The sequence below is a fragment of the Heloderma suspectum genome, chromosome 1 (assembly GCF_057233095.1).
Source record: "Heloderma suspectum isolate Gila_16-S chromosome 1, 16-S_ref, whole genome shotgun sequence".
Classification (NCBI taxonomy): domain Eukaryota; kingdom Metazoa; phylum Chordata; class Lepidosauria; order Squamata; family Helodermatidae; genus Heloderma; species Heloderma suspectum.
This window is the reverse complement of record NC_139458.1, coordinates 47,318,017-47,343,254: the sequence shown is the minus strand read 5'-3', so window position 1 is coordinate 47,343,254 and position 25,238 is coordinate 47,318,017. Positions and strand designations below refer to the sequence as shown.

The following is a 25,238-nucleotide window of genomic DNA, read 5'->3' as shown; positions in this document are numbered from 1 at the left end:
GCTCCGATTTTCAATACCTAGGCAGCAGCCCTGATGAGGCAGCTGTTCATTACAGTGCAAGTGAGCTGAACTGAATGTCAGTCAGAACGGCAAGTCTCCCTGTACTCAATTATACCTCTTCTCAGAAACTCTACAGTACTTGAGGACTACCTTGCCTGTCTGGAAATCATCAGCTGCTTCAGATGTCCAACCAACCCAAGGGGAAATCTGTCTCCTTCCTTTTTTTGACATGGCACCAGTGACCGACACAGGGGACCCCCCCTCCCTGCTGTTACCCTAACCTCAGCCTCTGTGTAATGGTAGAAGCAGGAGTAGAAGAGCGTGGTGACCAGCGGCATGTTTAGGATGGAGGCCTTGCGAGGGTATTTCCGAAATATCTCCGTCTGTCCGGCTGACTCTAAATGCTTGTCATTTGCCTGGAGGGGGTGGGGGAAACCAGAACAAGAAACATGCTGCATGAAAACAAAGATGTCATATAATAATATTTTTTTAATGCACTAAGAGCAGCTGGGGTTAAATCCCAACTCAAGTCATGAAGCAGACCATGCATGTTTGGCTATTGGGTGGCATTGAAATGTAATAAAAATAAATAAATGTTTACTCAGAAGTCCACTGTGGCTTACTTTCAGGTAAGTGTGCAGACGGTTCCAGCTTAATGACCTTGATCCAGTCATTATCTCTCAGCTTAAACTACCTCACAGGGTTGTTGTGAAGGGGAAAAATGGTTAACAACCCCCTGTATGCCACCCTGAGATCCCTGAAGTAAGGGTAGGATATAAATGTCATAATATTTGTTTGTTAATTAAATTTGCATCTGGCCTTTCTGTGCCCAAGGCAACCCAAAGCAACAAAACACTGAGTAAAATTCAAAATGTCAAAAACATAAGGAAAAAGGCAGGTAAGATAAAATGGATAAACATAACGAGTTAAAACAATTTCAGCAAGCTTGCAATGACCATAATCACTCAGCTTATAAGGCAAAAGGCCTGTCTGAATAAAAATGCCTTTGCCTGTCAGCAGAAAGTCATCCGAGATGGGGTCAGATGGGTCTCCCTTGGCATATTAACAACAACAACGTCAGATTGCAGCCCTCAGCATTTATCATGGCAGACTAGTTATGGTAGGGAAGTCATCATGTAAGGCAGTCTTACCCAACTTAATGTCCTCCAGATGTTTTGAACGACACCTCCTATTAGCCACAGCCAGCATGGCCAATGGTCAGGATTCCAGACCATTGGCCATGCTGGCTGTGGATAATGGGACCTGGAGTTCAAAACAACTGGAATGCACCAGGCTGGGGGAGACTAATGTAAGGCTTACTTGCTTAAGCAAAGCCAGTTTGGTACTACACTGAGCCAGGAGGCTTGGGAGAACTCTTTAAGTCCTGCATGCCTGTAGATCTTACCTCAATGATGATCTGTCTCTCCAGGAGTGTATAATGATCTTGAATGTGAGCAGCATCCTCCGATGAGAAGGGTAACCTAGATTGGAGAAGAGTCTCTCTTCGCTTTTGGATTCCTCCCTAGGCAGGTTTACTAAGAGGCACATCCAATGGGACAGACTTCCTAGTCAATGTGTTCAGGATCTCAGCCTCAGTGAACTCTTTCATACTTCCCCATTCAGTGAAGGGACCAATTCCCACACCCATTTTTACTTCTAGGCACAATATGTCCCTTTTCTCACCTGAATGGTATAAGGCTAAAAACGTACCCATTTGTCCCTCCCCAAAGAGGTTCACCTGGCATTGGCCTTATTTGGTTTTAAGCACCACGTTAAACAGTGAGGATGTTGTTGGATGGCTGCTTCAGACTTTTTGCGACCAGTTTTTGTTCCTAGTTGATCCTCTTTTATGCTGCTGTCTTACTGTGCTTGATTGTTTTATGCATTTTTATTTTGTGTTTTATGACTTTTTCCATAAGCTGACTTGTTAATTTAATATATAGAATTGAAAGGAGGTGGGGGGAATACATATTCTAAATAAAAACTAAAATAACATTTCCTCTCCAGACCTCTTCCCACTCTTCAATATTTAGGTGGCTGAGCAAGGAGGCAGGAGAAAAATATATAGTGCCTCAGATACAGAAATAGCCTGAATTTATGGAAAGCAGCACTTCATTTGGCAAAGATGCCCACTGCCAACACCCAAGCATCACCACATCTTGTGGTAGTGTCTTCCATAGTTCAAGTATGCTCAATGTGAAGTACTTCCTTTTATCTGTCCCAAATCTCCCACCAATTAACTTCACTGGATGACTTTGGGTTCTAGAGTTATGAGAAAGGGAGAAAAACTCTTCCTCCACACCATGCATAATTTCATACACCTCTATCACGTTCTCTCTTATTCACTTTTCCCCTGTAAACTGAAAAACCCTTCCTCATCGCTCTCCATTTTCTCAATTTGTGCCAGGGCAATCCCCCGCCCCCCCAGCATTTAAGGCTTAAGCTCTTCACCCTGTGCAGGGGTGGGCAACTTGTGGCCCTCCAAATGTGTTCGCCTACTAGCCAGGACAGCTGATGGTGAGGGACGATAGGAGCTGTAGGCCAAAACATCTGGAGGGCCACATGTTGCCCACCCCTGCTGTAGATGGAAACATGCATCTGCATACCTACACTTACCCAATGCAACCTTTCAGGAACTCTTTTCGTTTCTCAGCATCCTGGATCGTCAGGTGTTGACGGTACTGTGTCAGCTGGAGAGGGCAGAAGCAGGCATCAAGAACAGGCTTAAGAGGGGTAGAAATAAAATAATTATGTCAAGCCGGGCTAGCTCAACTTCGTGACCTAGTTCACCGAGCAGAGGGAAAATATTGAGTGGTTTGCATTCAGTTTGTCAGAATATCCTTATCCTGCCCCCCAAGAGAGCACCAAGGCACAAGGATACTCACTGCAACCTCCTCGGTCCTGTCCAGGAACCTGCAGAGGAAGAACAAGCATCAGACTCACTCAGCACTCCTGGCTCAGAACTTAGTTTCAGCAATACCCTCAGGTGGGCTCTTACCTCAATAGGTCCAGGAGGAGCTTCTGGTCCCCCGTCTCCTTGAGAAAATGGATCAAATGGCGCAGGGCCACCTGCCGCAGCTCCAGCTCTCTGAACAGGATTTCTGGATGAAAACAACCAAGGCGTGCTCGACTGGCTGCACAGATCAGGCATGAGAACAGGGACAGGCAAATTGTGCCCCCTTCAGATGTTTTGGCCTACAACTCCCATCATCCCTCACTTTTGGCTATGTTGGCTAGGGCTGATGGGAACTGTAGGCCAAAAGAGCTGGCGGACCACAATTTGCCCATCCCTGTCCTAAAGGAACTGGCATCTCTTAACTCTTTCCTTCTCTTGAAGCTTTCACTTCCAAAAGCAAAGATGGCTAATGTCCTGGGAACATCAGAAGAGCCCTGCTGGATCAGACCAAGAATCCATCTAGTCCAGCATTCTGTTCACACAGTGGCCAACCAGCTGCCTACAGGAGACTCGCAAGCAGGACACGAGTGCAGCAGCATCCTCCCGCCCATGTTCCCCAGCAACTGGTGTACACAGACATACTGCCTCTGATATATACATACTGCCACCTGTGCTAGCCAGTCTTCATGTGACTGGCTAGCACAGGTGAAAACCTGAACTGTCGCCACTCTGGATGTGAAATTACTTGACCCATTTTATGAATCTGAACTGCAGTGTTACTTGGCCAGCCGAAGCTACCTTTTGTCAGAAACAACCAGCACTGGCATATTTGTGGAGAGAAAGACACGGCCACAGTTCCTCTGGATTGTGACTGTGACTGGCTCATCTCATTTTGCCAGTTTGGGGGGTGCTGAATTGGAGGTATTCTGACACTGCTGCTGGCAGAATCAAATTAATGCGATGGAGCTGTTGATGTAAAGGCTGCTGTGTCCTATCCATGAGGCCCACTTCCTTTAAGCTTGGCACATCCTGATAGCAAGAAACAGTCAACCTCTCAAAGTCACCCTTGCTCACTGCAGCATTATTCTGTTATTATTATCTATTTATTTAAAGACTTTTTATCCTGCTCTTCAGCCAAAAAGGCTCCCATAGCGGCTTAAATGTGATCAGTAAAGCAAGACAATCCCTGTCCGCAGGCTTCCAGTCTAAAAAGACACGACACACAAGGAAGGAAGAATGGGGAAGGAAAAGGGGGGGAGGGAATTTTTTCAGCAGGGTTGGTGGATTGGCTCATCTCATGCCCCTCAGAAAGCTCACTGGAGAGCCTTTCAGAAATAACTGCTGAAGATCTTCCTCCAGTTTAATTTGCAAATGCCTACATTGTGGATCTCATAGCTGCTCTTGGAGGAACTGTAAAATCACCTGTGACCTCCTCTGAGCTTACAATGTGCCCAGAGCAGGGGTCCAAACCAACAAGGCCTGGCCTTCCTCTCCATTACTGCACATTTGGCATGGAATGAATTTGCTAAGAGGTGCTTAATGAAAATAATTTACTGTATATAAACAGCTCATTAACGTTACCAAGATAAATGCTTTCAACCTTTGGGATTTGCTATTGTTGTTATCTATATAGCAACCTGGCTGTTCCTGACAAAACACAGCTTCAGAGAGCCAAGTAAAACCTCAAAAATCTATGGGTCATGCACTTTCACAACCTAACCCATGTTTTTCTCTCTGCATGTGTGGAAATAAGGGCTATTTCCGATACATGAGCACTCGAAGTGACCTTTCCTTGTGACCAGATGGGTGCCCTGCAACTGTGTCACAGGGGGACACATTCTCATTCAGCCCCATCCTAGTTACACTTGCATGGCCTGGCTGGGTAGGGACCACCTACGGCTTCTTGGCTTCTTATTGTTTCTAGTAAGAGCATTCCCCCACCCATACAAGACAATAACTGTACAGTTTATTTATTATTTATTTATTGTATTTTTATCCCGCTCCACAGCCAAAAAAGGCTCCTGGGGTGGCACACAATCAATGAACAAAGAAGACAGTCCCTGCCTGCAGGCTTATAATCTAAACCTCCCCCTAAAAAAACAGTGAGATCCAAATGTCTTTTCTTAAGGGAACACTCCTGCAGTGAGGAAACGGTATTTGCCATCCATTCATAAGGCACTCCTTTCTTACCAAGAAAATGTATATTCCTTCCCCATGTGCCACCCAGGCTCCCAATATGTCAGGGGTGTCAAACTAGAGGGCTGAATTCAGCTCTCAGGGGCTGCGTTGCAGAGGTCAGCAGGTCCCAAAGCAAAAGGGGTGGGGCAAATATACCAGCATATTTTTGCTTCAAACTCTTCCTGCCACTAACTAAGCCTTAGGAGAGGCATTTCAACTTTTTAGAATGGGAAAGGAACTACACAACAGCTGGGAAACCACCAAATAATCGGTGGTCAGGGGAAAGTGGAGGGATCTTCTGTTGGCCAGATTTCACCCACGGGCCTGAGGTTTAACACCTCTGCAATATGTCAAGTGCAATAGCTACTGCTGCATAGAATATGACAAATGGAAAGCGCCCATGACATCTCTCGTGATGGGTGACAGTTCCATTCCCCAATCTCCCCCAACCCTCATGTCTAGCAAATGCAGCAAGGCAGTTTTCGCTTCCGGTAGCAGAGGCAGTACGCCTATGCACACCAGTTGCTGGGGAGCATGGGTGGGAGGGTGCTGTTGCACTCATGTCCTGCTTCTGGGTTTCCCATGGCAGCTGGTCGGCCACTGTGTGAACAGGTGCTGGACTAGAGGGACCCTGGGTCTGATCCAGCATGGCTCTTCATATGTTCTTTTGTCCACCCCAAGCAGAGCTACCCCCATCTAGTTCATAGGGGCAGGAGATATTTCACTGCTGGCACTGAAACCAGGGGGAGCACAAATGCTGTGCTCAGGAGGAAAAGTGGTCAGTTTCATGGCCTTGAGAGGCTGCCACCCCGCCTTTCTGACCCTATGTAAGGTAGAGGGATTCTGTCTTAGTTTGACCTATATGAGGAAAACAGGGATACAAAATGAAGAAAATGTTGTACACGTGCTGCTTGGTCTAGTCCTTATCAGCCATACATACCTTTCTTTAAGCTCCTCTTCAGAAATATTAGAATCTGCAAGAAAATGGACAAGAGTCCTTGGCTGAGCTGCATATTCTGTGCCAGGATCTTGTGACAACATCAGAAAAAGTTGCTTAGGAAGCACAGGGGTTCCAGAAGCACCTGGATGTCTCTCCAGCACCACATCTACTTTACACCATTCTGCTGCCATATTTAGTAGTAGGTTAGAGAACAATCCTATGGCCCCTACACAGTGTCTGCGGGGCCATACGATTGTTTGGTTTACTTGCTCCGAAGCTGGAAACAGGGCTGCAACCTCATAGCTGGGAAACCGCAATCCCCCCCCCACCCCTCGTAGTGGTGCTGGGAGAACCGTGCCAGCTTCGTCTCCACACTCAGAAACCGGGGAGGAGATTGGGGAAGCTGCCTTACGCAGCTTCCTATGCTCACCCCAGCCTCCTTCCCTCCTGCTCTGAGGTGCTGCAGCTAGACAGGCAAAATTGCATGGGCAAAAATGCAGGGCGGTTGGAGCAGAGGCAAGGATCGCCTCTGTGCTCTGGCCGCCCTGAATTAGGATACTCCAACTTCAGAGGCTGCCAACTATTAACATAGGACTGTGCCCTTACTTATATGGCGAAATGAAGCATGGGAGGGCATAGTCCCTTGACATTTAATAGCCTAGGAAGACAATTTGTACAAAAGCCTGCAGCTTAACAAAAAGGAGGCATCTAAGTATATGACAAAGACTGAGTGCCTTTTGGAAATGCTACAGGATCTAAGCCAGGTTTTGAGGGGCTGTGGTGAAGTAGTGAAGGGTTGAGATCATTCCCGTGCTATTGCTTATGTAGCCAAAAACCACATTACCCACACACAAGAGATATCAGTAGACTCTGAGCAACCCCAAAGTTTGCAGATGCTCAAAAAGTATTTAGAAATACTGGGGGGGGGGGGGCAGCCCCATAAGAACTCAATGGCATGGAATGTAGAGAGGCTGAGAGGTGAAAAAATGACAACCAGATGGGAGGGGGAATAGAATGGAGTGACTGGAAAGGGAGAAGGAGACACAGAAGGGTAGAAAGAACCTTCTCATTGTCTGGCTAGATCATTTCCTGGTTTACACTGAGAAGTAATTTTAAAATGTCCCCAGGGACAGAAATGAGAGCTCTCCATATACATCAACGGGGAGATAAAAGATTTTAATGTAGCTGGGACTGGGCACATGTGTGTCCCACAGCCCGCGGTTTACTCTGATTTATGTTTGATGCCACTTTGGTCAAATTCAAATATTTAGTTTACAGAAATTATAGTTTTAATGTGTGGTTAACCTGCCCAGAGCTATGGACAGACTGATCTAATGTGAACACTGAAGCCAGTGGTCCATGTAGTCCAGGATGGTCAGCTAGTCCAGCAGCAGCCCACTAAGGTCTCGGGGGAAGGTCTTTCCCATCTCACTACCTATGCGCGAGCTCTTCGTTGGATGTCCTTTATTCTAGTGGGAGCTTACGTATGCAAAGCACTCCTGCAGCCCTTCCCCATTTGGATCTTGGGATGTTTCCAGAACAAACTAAAAGGTATTCGGGGGGTTTCACAAGATTCATTTACACTCCATATTCTTGGAGGCAAGGGGCAGTGGAGGAAATGCCTTGTCTACTAAAATGCATCCTGGCATTTGCAATGCTCAATGAAGCTGGCATCAAAACGTCAGCTTCCCAGGTGCAACAGGTGGAAATTAAGAAAGTATCTTAATCTTATATTTTCTAAAAAATGGATTATACATTTTTAACTTGGAATGGGGCGAATGCTCCTCAAAAGAGAAAGAAAATATTTTACTATTAACAAAAATTGAAACAAGATATAATATGCTTACAAGAAACTCATTTTAAGAAAGAAGATACCAAATATTTAATTAATAAAAAATTAGGTGAAGAGTTTATAACTGCAAGCCGAAAAAAGAAAAACGGAGTAGTTTTATATATTAAACCACATTTGGGACCGGAATTGGTATTGTCAGATGAACAAGGTCATTTTGTGGGAGCTAAAATTACTCTAATTGGTGTCTCAACATTGATTTTAGGGGTTTATGCACCTAATGACCACAAAGCAGAATTTTATGAGGATCTCTTATCCAAACTCATGGATCTAACTTTTGACAGTTGGTGTTTAATGGGAGATTGGAATGGGGTGATTGCACCTCAAATGGCTAGAATATCGGAGAAAAAAATAAAGTGTAATCAAGGGAAATTACCTAAAAGTTTCTTTGAACTGATGGACAATTTGGCTTTAGTAGACATACAGAGAGATAAAAAAGGAAACTCAAAAGAATATACATATTTTTCATAAAGACATAAATATTTTTCAAGGATTGATATGATTTTGACAACTAAAGAGCTTGCTACAAAGATTGGCAAAATACAAGTCCTACCAAGATCATTTTCAGACCATAACCCTATATCTATGTCATTAGTGAAAAGAAGCACTACTTTTAGATGGAGATTGAATGAAATGATATTTCAAAATAAAAGTATTGTGGATGGCACTAAAAAGAAATTGAGAGAATTTTTTGAATTGAATCTGGACAAGCGAACAAATATCCGAACAGTATAGGATGCAAGTAAGGCCTATATGAGAGGTTATTTTATACAACAAAACATACAACTGAAAAAGAAAAGAGAAGAGAAGGTACAAAATATTCTAAAACAGATAAAGGAGAAAGAAGAATTCCTAAAGAAAAAATCGGGAAAGGCAAGTGTCCTACGATAGATTTAATTACTCCAACAACAATTGTCGATGTTAACAGTCCAGGATATGCCAAAAAAATTAAACTTTGTAAAACAAAGAAATTTTGAACTTGCTAATAAACCAGGAAGATGGTTGGCCTATAAACTCAGAAAGGAAAAAGAAAACAAAACAATTGTGAAAATAAGTGAAAGTAGATTAGAACTAACCGTTAATGTGGCAATTCAGAAAGCGTTTTATCAATATTATTCAAATTTGTATAAAGGACAGGATATATCCCCAGAATTAATGGATATATATATTCATAAACAAAATTTACCAAAAATTACTAAGGAACAAAACAAATGACGAATGGCCCAATAACAGTAAATGAAATGGTGGAAGCAATAAAAACATTAAATTGGGAAAAACTCCGGGACCAGATGGAATATCAGGATTATATTATAAGAAGTGTGAAGAAATTTTACAGCTGTTGAAAAATATGATGAACAATATTTTAGAAAAGGGGGAGATACCGAAAACATGAAAAACAGCATATATAACATTAATACATAAAGAAGGACAGGATTTAACCTCGACAAAAAACTACAGACCAATCTCGTTATTAAACAAAGATTATAAGATATTTGCAACAGTTTTGGCAGAAAGGGTCAAGAAAATATTGCAGGAGTTTGTATATGAGGACCAAAGTGGTTTCTTACCAAGGAGACAGATGAGAGGTAATGTAAGAACGATCTTGAATGTGGTGGAATATTTGAAAAAACATCCAGAAAAACAAGCAGCTCTGATCTTTTTAGATGCAGAGAAAGCATCTGATAATCTCAATTGGAAATTTTTAATTAAGACTTTAGAAGAACTGGACTTTGGAGAAAACTATATAAAATCGGTGAAATCGGTATATACCGATCAAAAGGCTCAAATAATTATAAATGGGGATCTGACTAAACCTTGTGAGATACAAAGAGGAACAAGACAAGGCTGCCCATTGTCACCACTATTGTTATTATTGGTTCTAGAATGATTGAACAGCGATATAAGACAAGATGATTGAATTACAGGAATAAAGATTAAAAAGGAGAAATATAAGCTGAGGGCTTTTGCAGATAACTTGGTGTTTATGTTGGAAGAACCTTTAAAGGGAATTGAAATTTTAATGAAAAAATTAAAAGAATTTGGAGCAGTGGCAGGGTTCAAAGTTAATAAACAGAAAACAAATTTTTTTAACAAAGAATATGAATGTTCAAGAAAAAAAAAAGTTGATTGGTAAGACTGGCTTCCAAATGTAAAAGAAAGATATTTGGGAGTCCTTTTGACAAATATGAATTGTATGCTTTTTCAAAATAACTATGTTAAAGTGTGGAATGAAATTAAACAAGACCTATTAAAATGGGAAAAATTACAACTATCACTTTTGGGAAGAATTGCAATGATCAAAATGAATGGATTACCTAGAACGTTATTTTTGTTTCAAACGATACCCATTGTTACATCGGATTTACCTTTTAAGCAGTGGCAGAGAGATATAACGAAGTTTATATGGCAAGCAAAAAAACCAAGAGCTAAAATATAAATTTTGCAAGATGCAAAGGAAAGAGGTGGCTTGGGATTACCAGATTTTAAACTCTTGGGTAATCCCAAGAGGTAATCTTGGGATTACCAGATTTTAAAACCTATTTTTCTGCCTGCTGCTTGATGTGGATGAAGGAATGGGTGATGTTGAAAAATAGAAGACTTTTAGAACTAGAAGGACATGAATTGAGATACAGGTGGCATGGTTATTTGAGGTATGATAAAACAAAAGTGAATGTAGATTTTAATAATCACTATATCAGAAGGGCTGTATTAAGATTTTGGAATAAATATAAATTAAGGTTCTGTCAAAAAATACCACGTTGGATATCTTCACAAGAAGCAATGCATAGAAGAGAATGTGATAGTGCGCATAAATGGATAAGATATAATGATTTACTGGAACTGTCACAAGGGGAATATAAGTTAAAATCAAGGAAAAGCTTATTGGAAGAAGGTCATGTATGTCAGCGGTTTTCATATTTGCAACTTAAAGAAAGGTTTAAAATAGATGAGAAAAAGGGTGAATTTGAACGAACAGAATCTGAGTTTGAAACAGCACTATGTACAAATGATGAACATGTTATTGCTAAACTGTATAAATTACTGTTAAGGTATGAGACAGAGGATGAACAAGTAAAAGTAAAAGTACAAGTATGATAAAATGGGCACAAAATGTTGGTCATAATATATCAATGGAAGAGTGGGAAAATATGTGGGGGAAAGATGTAAAATTTACTTTATGTACAAATCTTAAAGAGAATTTTTATAAAATGATGTATAGATGGTATATGTCACCATTTAAATTTTCTAAAATGTATGAAGGTGTTTCTGGAAAATGTTGGAAATGTGAAGATTTCAAGGGAACGTTTTATCATTTATGGTGGACTTGTAAAAAAGCTAAAACATTTTGGAAACGAAACAGTCCTTAGCTCAAAGAATATTAAAGGCTACTATAGAACTAAAGCCAGAAACTTTTTTATTGGGACTTACAGATAAACATGTAAAAGAGAAGGGGGGAACCCTCTTTCTCTACATGACGACAGCTGCAAGGTTATTTATTGTATGCACAAAAGTGGAAGAATGAAACAATACCAACTGTGAGCAAGTGGATCATGAAAATGATGGAACTGGCAGAGATGGCAAAACTTACTATTATAATTAAAGAAGGCTCAACAACAAAATTTTATTTTAGATTATAAAAATTCTATAAAATTTTTTATAGAATTTGTACAAGAAATAGAGAAAAATGATATCTATTTATGTGGATTTTGAACTTTGAGGTGGTTGATTCTCTTTTCTCTGTTGTTAAAAGTAGGAGAAAGGAGATAATGTCTGTGAACTCAATGTACAATATACAACTAAGACAAGAACTAGAGAAGAATAATAAGCATTTGTTGTGTAAGGGGAGCCAAAGGTAGATATCTTACAACCTTAAGAGATATTTTAGTATATGTGTATTGTTGTTGTGTTTCTCTATTGTTGTGTTTTGTTTTTCTTTTAAAAAACAAACAAAAAAACAGTCAACTTCCCCATCCAGAAGCCTTCAGTTCTTTGGACCCAAGAATTCACAGAAAATTGAACATAAAACGAACCACATTCCAATACAAATGGTCACAGAATCCAAGTTAATGGAGCCAGCCTGAGCTGCAGCCACCCTCTCTGCCCTGTGGCGTGTGATCACATAGGACTCACGGCTGTAATGACGTTCCCATCATGCACTGCAACAGCTTCATCCAGCAGCAACAACTTGTCCTGCAAGGAGCGAAACCTCTCCAGCGAGCAGACCTAGAATGGGACAATGTTCACAAAGAGATTCAATGGACCAGGCATCCCCAAACGTTGGGGGTCAGTGGGCACATTTGGAATGTTGAGAGTGTCGTGAGCACTCTCACAGAATGGATGCCATGGAATGACTGGTCACAAAACACTCATTTCTCAGAAGGCAACTGGTAAGACTAAAATAAAGGTGACTTTTCCACAAACCTAACTAAGTACAAGGCAGAAGTGGGGTCTAAGCTCCAAAGCACAGAAGCACTCTTTTCAACTCAGGCAACAGTGGTTCTGGAGGACAGCACTTCACCTTGCAGCATGCTAGCATCCCAGTTTTTAAAAGTTTTAAGCTCTTAAGGAATAAAATAAAAATCAAGAGGGGCAGGGAGCCTGGCAGGCATCGAAAGCAGTGTCCATGGGCACATGGGTGCCTATGGACACCACAGTGGGGACCCCCGGTGGACAGGCAGGCACCTGGAATGCCTGAACAGAGGGCTGCTTTACTCATACACCCACATACTGCATTCTCAGGGGCAGAGCTGCATCCGGTTAGCCATTTGCATGAGCAGCTCTCCATGCAGTTCAGGAGCTAGGCCACATCGACACCAGCCTTTGCCATCACAGTGGTAGCCTGGGCATTATTAAAACTCCCCTGAACAGGAGCCACTGGGACACTTTACCATGTGATGCTGTGCCCATCAGTTTGCATTGTGAATTGCTGCTGGGATGCAGCAGTCACTGGAGGTTTCTGGTGTATGAATCCTCTTTCCAGGAGCTTGTGGGAAAAGTCTCGAAGTCATTCCAACCCAGCTGCGAGACTCTGACAGCAAGGCACAGCTGAATTCACTATCCAAAGGCTCTGCTAGGAACTCATTCTGTAACTCCATGGAGCTGATCAACTAACCAGTAATTAATGAGCTGGAGATTGCTCTAAGCCCATAGAGTTGACCTTCCTTCTAAAGTGGAGCAATACCTTCCACCTAGGAATGATCATATTTTAAACAGCCCCCTGAAAGCAGCCAAAGTTTCTGCACGAGTATTACTGGCAACATGCCATATCTGCTCAGCACCAGTTCTAAAGCAGCTGAGATCAGATGGTGTATCGCTTCTACATCCACCCGAAAAGTCACTTATTTCCCCCTTCATCTATCAACAGAGAGTATGAAGAGCCTGGAACCAGAACTATGGACCCATCCTCATGTTATCAGCTCTAAGACTGGCAGTGGAATAACGTATTACCTCCTGTTGCTTCAGACAGGTTTCAATTGTGAACCGGAATCTGCTACCCACCCTTCCTGACATCTGCGGGACCACAACCCCCTGCTTCCAGACAAGGAAATCACAGCCTCCAGCAGAGAAGTCTAGAAAGCCGTCAGCAGCCGCACCGCCAAGTATGGATATACATGGGCAGAAGACAACAAGTAGTGCAAGGAGCCTCCCACATACACAAAGGCTAACCCTTTCAGAAGAGGGAGGAAGACCCCTACCTTGCCCCTCTGCAGCCGTCTGACTGCATCTTTCGGGCTCCAGTCACTGCTGTACTCCTGGAATGTAAAAAAAAACAAACAAACCCATGAGATGCTGTTAACACTTGGAGGATTTTGAAAGGCCCAGTCTCTGGGAGGTGCCTCTCTCCATTGATGGTTGAGATACCTGGGGGCAGGGGGAAAGGGGAACGGGCATGGCTGGCATCACACCAAATGGCTCCCAGGGGACACTGCAACTAGTAATGCATGTGAAAGCACACAAGACTGTCCTGGCCAGGAATATAGCATAATGGCAGCCATGGCTTGGAAATGGACTTTTGAGAAAGGTTTGCAAGAAGGAGATATATGTTTGCTTAGGCGAAGGGTGCTTAGTAAGTGAAGGCCTGGTAGCCTGCAGGGGGTGCATGTGGTCTACAATGCAGCCCTTCATGGGTAGGACTGGCCTTAAAAGCTAGCGGGGAATCACACTAGGCCAGGGGCCAAATTTCACCTGCAGCCTGCCCCAGGGAGTTGCGGGGGGGGAGGGAATCTGGCCCATGGCCTGCCCTGGGGAGCCAAATCTCCACAATTCTGGTTTACCGTTGCATGTGAACCCACAGCTTGGAAGTGGCCAAAATTAATTATGTAACTGGCCAAAATTAATACACTGTTTCCAGAAAAAAGTGACAGTTTTGGAGCACGTCTCCCCTCCTTTCTCTTCCACCCACTAATGAGCAAGGAAAGTCTCTCTAAAAAAAGTGGAAAGGGAGTTAAACCTCAAAAGCAGCAATCCTATGCGCACTTACCTGCGAGCAAGCCACATGGAAAAGAGCAGAACTTACTTTTCAGTAAACATGCACAGGATTGTGCTGTCAGCCTCCTGGCCTCCTCTGGAGACTTACAGCCCAGTTCTGTGGGTGCTTACTTGGAAGTAAGTCCTAGTGTGTTTAGGGGGCTTACTTTCAAGCATGTGTGCAAAGAATTGCAGCCCTGCTCTCCTTGCAGACTACAAACAAAAGAAGTCGCTTCAGTACATTGTACAGTGAGCATGGAGAGGATGGTCTTTGGACAAGAGGAGGTGGTGTGAGCATCCACACTCAGGACAGGGTTTGATCATCCAACTCCAAACTCCTCCATCCCATAACTTTGTCCTTAATCCAAGCTCCTCAAAATACACCTACCTGGTACTCTGCTTTTGGTCTGCGTAATTCTGGGGCATAACTTTTAAATCCAGTGTCTGTAAGAGCTGAAGAGGGAAGGACAGCATTTTTGTTTATTTGAGATGTTTCTATGATCCTTTCCTGTGCTATCTTGGTCCACCAGGGAGCTCACAACGACTGGCATTAGCATCAAAATTACAATCAAAATGAAATAACACCAGTTACAGCCAGAAACACACATAATATTTATTTTTTTAAAAAAGCAGAAGCAAAGACCTGGAGGAACAAGCACATACAACTTATCATCTTCTTTCTAAAGACCAAATGGAAGCTAGCAACGCCAGTTTCATGGGGAAAATTAGCATTGCTGGCCCAAGATATTTTGCCGCCCAAAATGGAGCCCAAATATATCCCAACATGCCTTTCTGGTGAGTAGACATGCATCAGATTGCAGTGTACACTGAGGAGATGGAGAAGTTGTGAAAATTGGCACCAATCTTGTACAAGAAGCAGTTTCACACCTAATGAAATTGGGGGTTAAAAATTGAGGTTCTTACCATCTGAAAGTGACTGAAAACTTCCATGTTTGTTTCTTCCTGAAAGAAAACAGCAAGTAAGAGAGGTAGAGAGAAAGATATTTCCTCACACTGGAAACCTATTATGTAGCTAGGGCTATGTTAACAACAACACCAAGAAAAGGCCAGGCAGAAAGAATTGACATAGACTCAGCTTCTGTGAACATCCTTTTGATGATGTAAGCCAGCCTTCCTCAGCCTGGTGCCCTCCGATGTTTTGGACTACAACTCCCAGAATTCCTGAACATTGGCCATGCAGGTTGAAGCTGATGGGAGTTGAAGTCCAAAACATCTGGAGGGCCTCAGGTTGGGGAAGGCTGATGTAAATAATCAGCTCAAGTGAAGTTCTTGGTCTCACTAAGAGAATGCTCAATACAAGGACCAGGGACTGAAAGGGTGATGGAAGATGAAATCCCTTTTAGAGATTAAAGGGGGTTCTCAAAAAGCTGAGGTGAGAAGAAATGCTGAGGTGAGGAAAAATGAAGTAGAGGATACTCCTTAGAAAAGGGTGACAGTTAGGAGCAGAAGAACTAGAAGCCACTCTGCACGAGTGGAGGCAGTGGAACTAGGGAACCGTTTCCAGGTACTTGAGGATAGGACTGGAGGACAGCCTGCAGAGGAAGAATTACAGGGGAACCTGCATGAGAGCAAGCAAGAGGCTGAAGGTCAGTCAAGCAGAGGCAATGAAACCAAGGCCTACAACAACAAGAAGAGAAGAGTAGTAGTAGTGGGAGACTCCTTGCTGCGTGGGATCAAAACCCAAGTATCTCGCAAAGACCCGTGGACTTGCCAGGTATGCTGTCTCTCGGGAGGACGGATTAGAGACGTGACTGAAGGGTTGCCTGCACTCATAAAGCCCACTGACAAGTATCTCTTTCTTCTCATCCATGCGGGAACAAATTATACCGCCAAGCAGAGCTATGAAGAAATCACGTCAGACTTTGAAGCTTTGGGAAGGAAACTCAAGAACTTTGGGGCCCAGATAGTTTTCTCATCCATCCTTCCAGTAGTCAGACCAGGGATTGAAAGGGAAAGAAAAATACTCTGGGTGAATGACTGGCTATGGAGGTGGTGCTGACAAGAGAGATTTGGATTCTGGGACCACGGGCTATCCTTCCTGGAAGATGGACTGTTGGCAAGGGATGGGTTGCACCTCACAAAGGATGGGAAGAATGTGTTTGGCCATAGCATGAAGAACTTTATCAGGAGGGCTTTAAATTGAATGCTATGGGGAAGGGAGACATAAAGTTGGGGGTAACAATGGATGAAGGCTCATGCACCGCAACAGAGAGAACTGCTCTAATAGCGCCCAATAATCGTCTTCAGACACATGTAGGAAGAAAGCCAGATCATGAAGCACATGGTCTTCAATGTCTATCTATATACTAATGCCCAGAGTATGGGAAACAAACAGAACGAACTTGAACTCTTAATACAACAGGGAAATTATGACTTGATAGGTGTAACTGAGACTTGGTGGGAGGACTCTCATGACTGGAATACAGCAATTGAAGGATATAACTTGTTCAAAAAGAATAGGAGGAACAGAAAGAGAGGTGGGCTTGCACTATATGTGAAAAATACATATCTCTGCACAGAAATACAGGAGGATGAGCTTGGTAGCCCCATCGAGAGCATCTGGGTTAAAATAAGTGGAGCAAAGAATAAAAGGAACATGGTGGTCGGAGTCTACTACTGGTCACCCAATCAAGGAGAAGAAGAGGATGAAACTTTTGAAAAGCGAACAGCCAATGTTTCAAGGAAGCATAATGTAGTAGTAATGGGGTACTTCAATTTCCCCGATATTTGTTGGGAGACAAATTCTGCAAAACATGGCCCCTCCAGGAAATTCCTGACTTGTGTGGCGGATAACTTCCTCCTACAGACAGTAGAGGAAGGAACTAGAGGATTGGCTACCCTTGACTTGATCCTAGCCAACAGGGATGACTTAGTGGGTAAAGTAGCAGTTACAGGAACTCTGGGGGAAAGCGACCATGTTACTTGAGTTCTTGGTTCTAAAGGAAGCAAAAGCTGAGTGTAGCCAAACACATACCCTGGATTTTAGGAAAGCTGATTTTAATAAACTCAGGACAATGATCAGTAAGGTCCCATGGCAAACGACTCTAATGAGAAAAGGAGTCCAAGATGGGTGGGAGTTTTTAAAAAGGAAATTCTAAAGGCACAATTACAAACAATTCCAACAAGAAAAAAAGGTGGAAGACAACAGAAGAAGCCAATGTGGCTTCACAAAAAGCTTACAGATGACCTAAAAACAAAAAAAGGAAACATATATGAAGTGGAAGGAAGGCCAGCCTACAAAGGAAGAGTACCGGCAGGTAGCACAGAATTGCAGGGATGGCGTCAGGAAGGCTAAAGCTGAGAATGAGCTGAGGTTAGCGGGGGATGCTAAAGACAAAACAAAAAACAAAAAAAACTTTCTTCAGCGACGTGCATAGTAAAAGACAAACGAAAGAAATGGTGGTTCAGCTATTAAATAAGGATGGCAAAATGGTAACAGATGACAAAGAAAAGGCAGAAGTGCTCAATTCCTACTTTGGCTCAGTCTTCTCCCAAAGGAGGGTCTATGACCCCCCTGGCAAAGGCGAAGTACAGGTTGAAGGGGCAGGATTGCAGCTTGAGAACTATAGGTATATAGTTAAGGAACACCTAATTACTTTGAATGAGTTCAAATCTCCAGGGCCAGATGTACTGCACCCTAGAGTAATAAAGGAACTGGCAGAAGAACTCTCAGAGCCACTGTCTATTATCTTTGAGAAATCATGGAGGACAGGTGAAGTGCCAGAAGGAGGACTAATGTTGTCCCTATCTTCAAAAAGGGTAAAAAGGAGGAACCTGGGAACTACAGACCAGTCAGTCTGACATCAATCTCTGGGAAAATTCTGGAACAGATGATAAAGCAATCCATCTGTAAGCACTTTGAAAACAATGCAGTGATTACTCAAAGCCAACATGGATTTGTCAAGAAAAAATCCTGCCAGACGAATCTGATCTCATTTTTTGATCAAGTAACCTCCCTTGTGGACTGTGGGAATGCTGTGGACATAATATACTTGGACTTCAGCAAAGCTTTCGACAAAGTGCCCCATGATATCATGATGAGCAAACTAGCTCAAAGTGGGCTAGATGAAGCAACGATCTGGTGGATCCACAGTTGGCTACAGAACTGGACTCAAAGAGTGCTTATCAATGGGATCTTCTCAAACTGGGGAGAGGTAATGAGTGGGGTATCACAGGGCTCAGTCCTGGGCTCAGTACTCTTCAACATTTTGATTAATGACTTGGAGGAGGAGGTGCAGGGAATGCTGATCAAATTTGCAGATGACACAAAATTGGGTAGTAGCTAATACTTTGTAAGACAGAAACAAAATTCAAAGTGATCTTGATAGGCTGGAGTGCTGGGCAGAAAACAACAGAATGACATTTAATAGGGATAAATGCCAAGTTCTGCACCTAGGAAAAAGAAACAAATGCACAGTTACAAGATGGGGGATACGTGGCTCAACAACACTACAAGCGAGAAGGATCTTGGAATTGTTGTCGATCACAAGCTGAATATGAGCCAACAATGTGATGTGGCTGCACAAAAGGCAAATGCTATTTTGGGCTGCATTAATAGAAGCACAGCTTCCAAATCCCATCTACTCAGCACTGGTTAGGCCTCATCTGGAGTACTGTGTCCAGTTCTGTGTACCGCACTTGAAGAAGGATGCAGACAAGCTGGAGAGGGTTCAGAGGAGGGCAACAAAGATGATCAGGGGACTGGAAACAAAGCCCTATGAAGAGAGACTGAAAGAACTGGGCATGTTTAGCCTTGAGAAGAGAAGACTGAGGGGAGATACGATAGCACTCTTCAAGTACTTTCTAGACTTTTAGCTTTGCTGTTTTAAATCTGTATCTTAAACTCCTGCACTGCTGCTAGTTTTTATTGTGGTTGTATTGTTATATTGTGGTTTTAATGTTCTATATATTTTAAATTGTTTTATTGTGTGCTGTTTGGTTTTAATTTTTGTGAACCACCCAGAGAGCTTCAGTTATTGGGCGATATAGAATAAATAAATAAATAAATAAATAAATAAAAATACTTGAAAGGTTGTCACAGAGAGGAAGGCTATGACCTCTTCTCGATCATCCCAGAATGCAGGACACAGAATAATGAGCTCAAGTTACAGGAAGCCAGATTCCGGCTGAACATCAGGAGAAACTTCCTGTTACAGCAATACGACAATGCAACCAATGACCTAGTGAGGTAGTGGGCTCTCCCACACTGGAGGCATTCAAGACGAGTCTGGACAGCCATCTGTCAGGGATGCTGTGACTTGGATTCCTGCACTGACCAGGGGGTTGGACTCGATGGTCTTGTAGGCCCCTTCCAACCCTACTATTCTATTATTCTAAGCTGTCTTTGCCTGTGCTGCACCTGCTCTCTCGTCAACAATTTCACACTCAAATGGACTCAGAATCTCAGCTTTTGGGAGCATGTCCACAAGGAAGCCTCTTGCTCTTTAGCAGTACCTAGAAAAAAGCCACTATGCTACAAAAGTGAAGGGGTTGCATGCCACCAATGTTCCTATTTCATGTGAGTTATAGTTCTAGCATTCACCTGTGTAGGGACCAGGGTGCTCTGTACATAGGTGCTGCGTGTGATTTGTGAGGATCAGGTGAAACCTTTCCAGATCCCTGTATAGATGGCACATACCCTTTGTCATGCCCACTATTTAACCCAGGAGGGCAGATTACCAACTTGAGAAATGGAGAATTGAGCTCCTGCAGGCAATTCCTTTCCCTCAGCAAGCTAGAGATGATTTTGCAGCAGAGCTATGAAGTTGCTAGGACAAACTAGGAGAGTTTTCCCCTCAAACTTCTGCAAGGAGAAATGCAAATTATACATTGCTTTCAAAGGCTGAATTTTAGCTTTCTTGTCTCTATGACAGAAGAATCCGCCTGTATGTTACAGGTGCACGTTGATTCTATGCTATGCTCCCATCAGGTTGGAGAATTACTGGTGAAAACAAGTTGAACTAGGTTTAGGCTACTGTACTCTAAATGCCTAGAAGGAGTAACAATGGTTTGAGAGAGAAAGACAGAGAGAGAGAGAGAGAGCGAGAGAGCGCATGTATACACACACACACACACACACACACATGCACACACACCACACATGACAACCCCCCCACTACAAACATGTCATCGTCAAACCTACCCAAATACATAGAAGTCTTACCAAAATTCTGAAAGGTGCTCAGGCTCTGGAGAGTCACCAAAGAAACGTCCACAGCTGCGTGGTTGGCCAGCAAGAATGCTCCCTACATATATTTGCAGGTGTGGGCAGAATGTAGATTGGGATCTACTGGCAGATTTCAGGGATGATTTATGGTAGATCTACAACGGTTTGACTCCCAAATGTTTAGCAGTTGTTTAGCAAGTAAAAAAAGATTTATCTGCCTAGGCTGGCCTTGTGCTAATTGCCTATCAGCCTCAGTATTTCTTCTTCTCCTGTAAAATGTGAATATTAATTTGCTGCCTTTGACCAGGCCTTTGGGCAGCTCTGCTGGCCAGTTTTAGTTAGAATTTTTTAGATTTGTAGTCATACATGCAGATTATATATGCAGTCATATATGCAGGCAACTTGTGGCCCTCCAGGGGTTTTGACCTAAACTCCCATCAGCCCTTGCCAGCATAGCCAATGGAGAGGGATCATGGGAACTGTAGGCCAAAACATCCAGAGGCCAGCAGTTGCCCACCCCTGGTTTATGGAATGCTATAGGTAATTGCCAGCATTTTGCCCCTGGTTGGTGGCAGGCCTTGGAGTTCTAGCAAAAATATGAACTAGATCCCACAAGCCTAATGCCTGCCCATCGCTGAACCTAAGTGACTGTTTGTCAGTTGCAGAGATGGTAGGTAGCTATGGAGAGGAAGAAGTCCTTTCGGAAAACTGAGGTCCTCCTACCTTTGAAAAAGCTGCTCAGTGAGTAAGATGAGGCTTGCTTGGGAAATCCTGCCTGGGAAGAAGAGCCCTTTTGCTGACCCTCAGAGGTACTGCTGCTGCTGCTGGAGGCAGTCTCTTTGATTGACCAGGAAATGCCTACGGAGAGAGAGCAAGGGAAAAAAAAAGATGGAAGACCTATCTTGGTAAACTCTCTTAGGGCGCAATCCTGTGGGGATGGTCGTAAGCCTCCAAAGTCAGAGGCTTATGGCCATCCAGTGCAGAGTGGGAGGAGTGGCGGTGGAGATCTTCACCTCCACGCTCCTTCCGCTCTGCATTTCAGCTACACTGGCTTTTTCACCTGCATAGCTGAGGTGTTGGGGGCAGGGGAGGAAGCTGGGGAGGCCAGAGGATTCCTTGTAAGCTGCCTCCCAGGTCCCCTCCACTGTCCGCCCACAGGAACGCCCCCTGTACCTTTCCTCCAAGGTTGCCAGCGCAGTTCTCTCCAGGCTGGTTGTGAGGGGGAGGGGGCTGAGAGCTCGAGGTCACAGTGCTGCCTCCGACCTCGGATCCAGGAATCTGAACTATCCTCTGGCCCTCCAGACGCTGTCTAAGGGCCACAGGATTGCTCTCCCTGCAAATATAATAACATTCTAGAGCAAGGAGAAGTGTTATTGGTTGTGGAATATCCGTTACAAATATTGGGGGCCAATTTGTTACATTTCTGCTTTTTTAAGTAACTGCTTCACTTACTGCCCACAGGCTCCCCACTCCAGCTGAACTTCTCGGAGTCATCATCATCCTCCACAATATCTCGGAGGCTGTTCACTGTTCGCTTGGACTCCTTCAGCTATGAGCAAATCCAAAGTTAGAATGAAGGCAAGCCCTGTTCCGTCTGGACTGTACATTTTGTTTCTAAGTGTCATGTACCCCAGGAATAGTTGTGTTCTGTGCTTGTGTGCTAACTTAAATGGTTCAAGGAGACACCTTTTTTTAACCAGAGGTATGGAAGACATGGAAATCTAAAAGACAGACAAATCTCTAGCAACTAGATGCAAATTAAAGAAAGCCATAGATCAAATTCGTTCCACATTTGAAATAAGATATCAAATATGCCCTGCAATCCATTACAATATTTTCTTTGGCACCCATTTTCCAAGGTTTATAGACTTTGAAACATTTTGGTAAAGATTGGTTATAGTCGCAGGATGCTTATAAAGTTTCTCCGGTCCTTCCTCTCCGGCAGGTACCAGAGGGTAGCACTGGGAGAGGAGGTTTCGGACCCGTGGCCACTTACTTGTGGGGTGCCACAGGGTTCCATCCTCTCCCTGATGCTATTTAACATCTATGTGAAGCCGCTGGGGGCTATCATCAGGAGGTTTGGGGTGCAGTGTCATCAATATGCGGATGACACGCAGCTCTACCTCTCATTCAAATCTTCACCAAGGTTGGCCGTAGAATCCCTGTCCAAATGTCTGGAGACGGTGAGTGGCTGGATGGGGAGGAATAAGCTGAAGCTGAACCCTGACAAGACCGAGGTACTTTTGGTGGGAGACAAGAGGAGGCTGGGGGATGTTGACCTGGTGTTGAATGGGGTACGGCTACCCTTGAAAGACCAGGTCTGCAGCCTGGGGGTCATTTTGGACTCCCAGCTGTCCATGGAGGCTCAGGTGTCAGCTGTGAGCCGGACAGCGCTGTACCAACTCCATCTGATACGGCGGCTGCGCCCCTCCATTCCCGACCATCTGCTCCCATCGGTAGTACATGCCCTGGTCTCCTCTCGTTTAGACTACTGTAATGCGCTCTACGTGGGGTTACCCTTAAAGACGGTTTGGAAGCTGCAGCTGGTACAGAACGCAGCGGCTCGCCTGATTAAAGGCAGCCGCCGGCGAGATCACATCACTCCAGTGCTGAAGAAGTTGCACTGGTTACCAGTTGTTTTCTGGGCCAAATTCAAGGTGTTGGTTTTGACCTTTAAAACCCCATATGGTTCCGGCCCAGCCTATCTTAAGGAGCGCCTCCAGCAACACCAGACAGGCTGCTTAACAAGATCAGCCTCGGATGGCCTTCTCTCTGTCACATCAGCCAGGACAGCTAGACTGGTGGGGATGAGGGAGAGGGCCTTTTCTGTGGTGGCCCCCACTCTGTGGAACTCCCTCCACAGGGAACTCCGTCATGCCCCCTCTTTAATGAGCTTCCATCGTGCATTAAAAACGTGGTTGTTCAGGCAGGCATTTGGGGTGGTTTAGGGTATTTTAAAAAAAAAATTATGGTAGAATTTTATTGTTTTAAATTGTTTTATGGTATGTTGTACATCGCCCAGAGTGGCTGGGTGACCAGCCAGATGGGCGATTAATAAATTTAATAATAATAATAATAATGATGATGATGATGATGGAACCATTCAACAAACAGGATTTAGCAGGTGGTATAATCTTTAGAAGGATGAGTGATCTTTCTCTAATTATCTTAATTTCTTGACTTACCCAGAGCTAAGGAAGGCATTTAAAGAATTATGCTTCCACACTGTGCCTTCTGCATATCTGGACGGGAGATATAGAAATGTTCCCATATTTCAATGTCTTCGTATATGTGGGGCTCCACAAATAGAGGATATTATTCTGTGTGTGTGCGCGCGCGCGAGCGTGTGTGCACACAAACTGTATGCCAGTCCCAGGAAAAGATTTCTTGTACCTTTGCTGGGAGGAATGTCTGATAGAACTTTGGCTGAGCAAGTGTGCAAACTACTTGTAGGTACAGATCCTTACGTAACTAATCAAGTAGCCTTATTTGCAGTGGCTACTAAAAAGATTAGAGCAAAGGTCCTAAAAACTGTTGCTGTAGATTGTGCACATGATGAACTGATCTGAGTGGCTTGTTCAACCTTTTTCTTTCTGTGGCTGTCTCTTTTTTGTTGTTGTGGCAAAACTGTAAGAACCTATGGTTATGTGCAATAAAATCAACTGGCAAAGAATAGTTTAGTAGCAGTAGAGAAGATGTGGTAGAAAAAGGGGGCAAAAGAGATCTTTGTACTAGTGGAGACTATGAGGGTTGGACAGATACTTTTGCGCAGCACAGCAGTTCTGAACTCGGCAAAAGCAAACTCACTTTCAAGTATATGTTTACAACCAAAAGGGCTAGAAACTTGTTCAGTTAATGAAGAATGAGATCAGGAGGGCCAGATATCATGTGATGGTATAGAAATAAATAAATGTGAAATGCACAGATTTATATGAGTGCTTTCAGCTCATATGAATACTGCAAACCTTTCCCAATTCTTTTGAAGTATGAATAGCCATAAATGCAGGGTACGAAAGGACTATGCCATACACTTATTTCTCCTTTCCATAACATTTCAGACAAGGGGATAAGCTTCATTAGCTTGCTCAGACTAGGAACCGTACCTGAGAGAGTTCATCATCTTCATCATCAAAAGTAAAGGCTTTACATTTGGAACTGTGCCAATATTCTTCCTCATCAACCTTCATTCTGTTCATCTAAAAATAAGACATTTTCTTACAGCAAACGTATTTCCTTTGGTCAATTCAGAAACAATACCTGATCACCTCACCAAGCACTGCAAATTATAGATACTTTCAGTTTCCACCTGGAGCACACTACACAATGGCCCAGATGATCATGGGGAAAGAAGCCACTGTGGATTCTTCCCCTGCCCCCACCACGCATGTGACCGCTATTTGCATAATTACTCATGACGCAGTGCGGATTGCTGTGCCATCTGAACCTGGCACGGTATGTGGCAGGGGTGGCTAAGAAGCCACCCTACCCACCCTACAACCCCTTCTACAAGCCATGGGTTGTGGAGTGGGTAAGAAGCCATCCCCACTGCACACCATGCTGGGTTTGAACAACACAGCAACCCGTGCTGCATCGTGGGTAATTATGCAAATGGTGGTCATGCATGCAGCATACACAGTGGGTTCTTCCCCACCCCTATGATCGTCCAAACCTGGTCAATCCGTTGTCTATGTACTATAGGAAAGCACTATGATACAGATGC

The 25,238-nt window shown here is 43.6% G+C and overlaps 1 protein-coding gene across 21 annotated transcripts in view; it reads right to left on the bottom strand.

Annotated features, from left to right (window-relative positions):
- Positions 1 to 25,238, bottom strand: part of VIPAS39 (VPS33B interacting protein, apical-basolateral polarity regulator, spe-39 homolog) — a 43,256-nt gene that overhangs the window by 12,911 nt on the left and 5,107 nt on the right. For 8 of the 21 annotated variants that reach the window (XR_014788802.1, XR_014788803.1, XM_084841555.1 and 5 more), the window contains 13 exons: positions 24,622 to 24,714; positions 21,971 to 22,067; positions 21,242 to 21,376; positions 15,256 to 15,294; positions 14,720 to 14,784; positions 13,560 to 13,616; positions 11,995 to 12,087; positions 6,015 to 6,048; positions 2,999 to 3,101; positions 2,886 to 2,913; positions 2,617 to 2,690; positions 1,406 to 1,481; positions 282 to 416 (listed from right to left, as the gene is read on the bottom strand). Coding sequence is in view for 18 of the 21 variants with exons in the window: in XM_084841555.1 (XP_084697681.1) it covers positions 282 to 416; positions 1,406 to 1,481; positions 2,617 to 2,690; positions 2,886 to 2,913; positions 2,999 to 3,101; positions 6,015 to 6,048; positions 11,995 to 12,087; positions 13,560 to 13,616; positions 14,720 to 14,784; positions 15,256 to 15,294; positions 21,242 to 21,376; positions 21,971 to 22,067; positions 24,622 to 24,714 (1,029 nt within the window). In the remaining 3 variants the exon portion in view is untranslated. Of the gene's footprint in view, positions 1 to 281; positions 417 to 1,405; positions 1,482 to 2,616; positions 2,724 to 2,885; positions 2,914 to 2,998; positions 3,135 to 6,014; positions 6,049 to 11,994; positions 12,088 to 13,559; positions 13,617 to 14,719; positions 14,785 to 15,255; positions 15,295 to 21,241; positions 21,377 to 21,970; positions 22,068 to 24,621; positions 24,715 to 25,238 lie in introns of all 21 variants that reach the window. The other 13 variants (XR_014788798.1, XM_084841537.1, XM_084841467.1 and 10 more) reach the window with 3 other exon arrangements.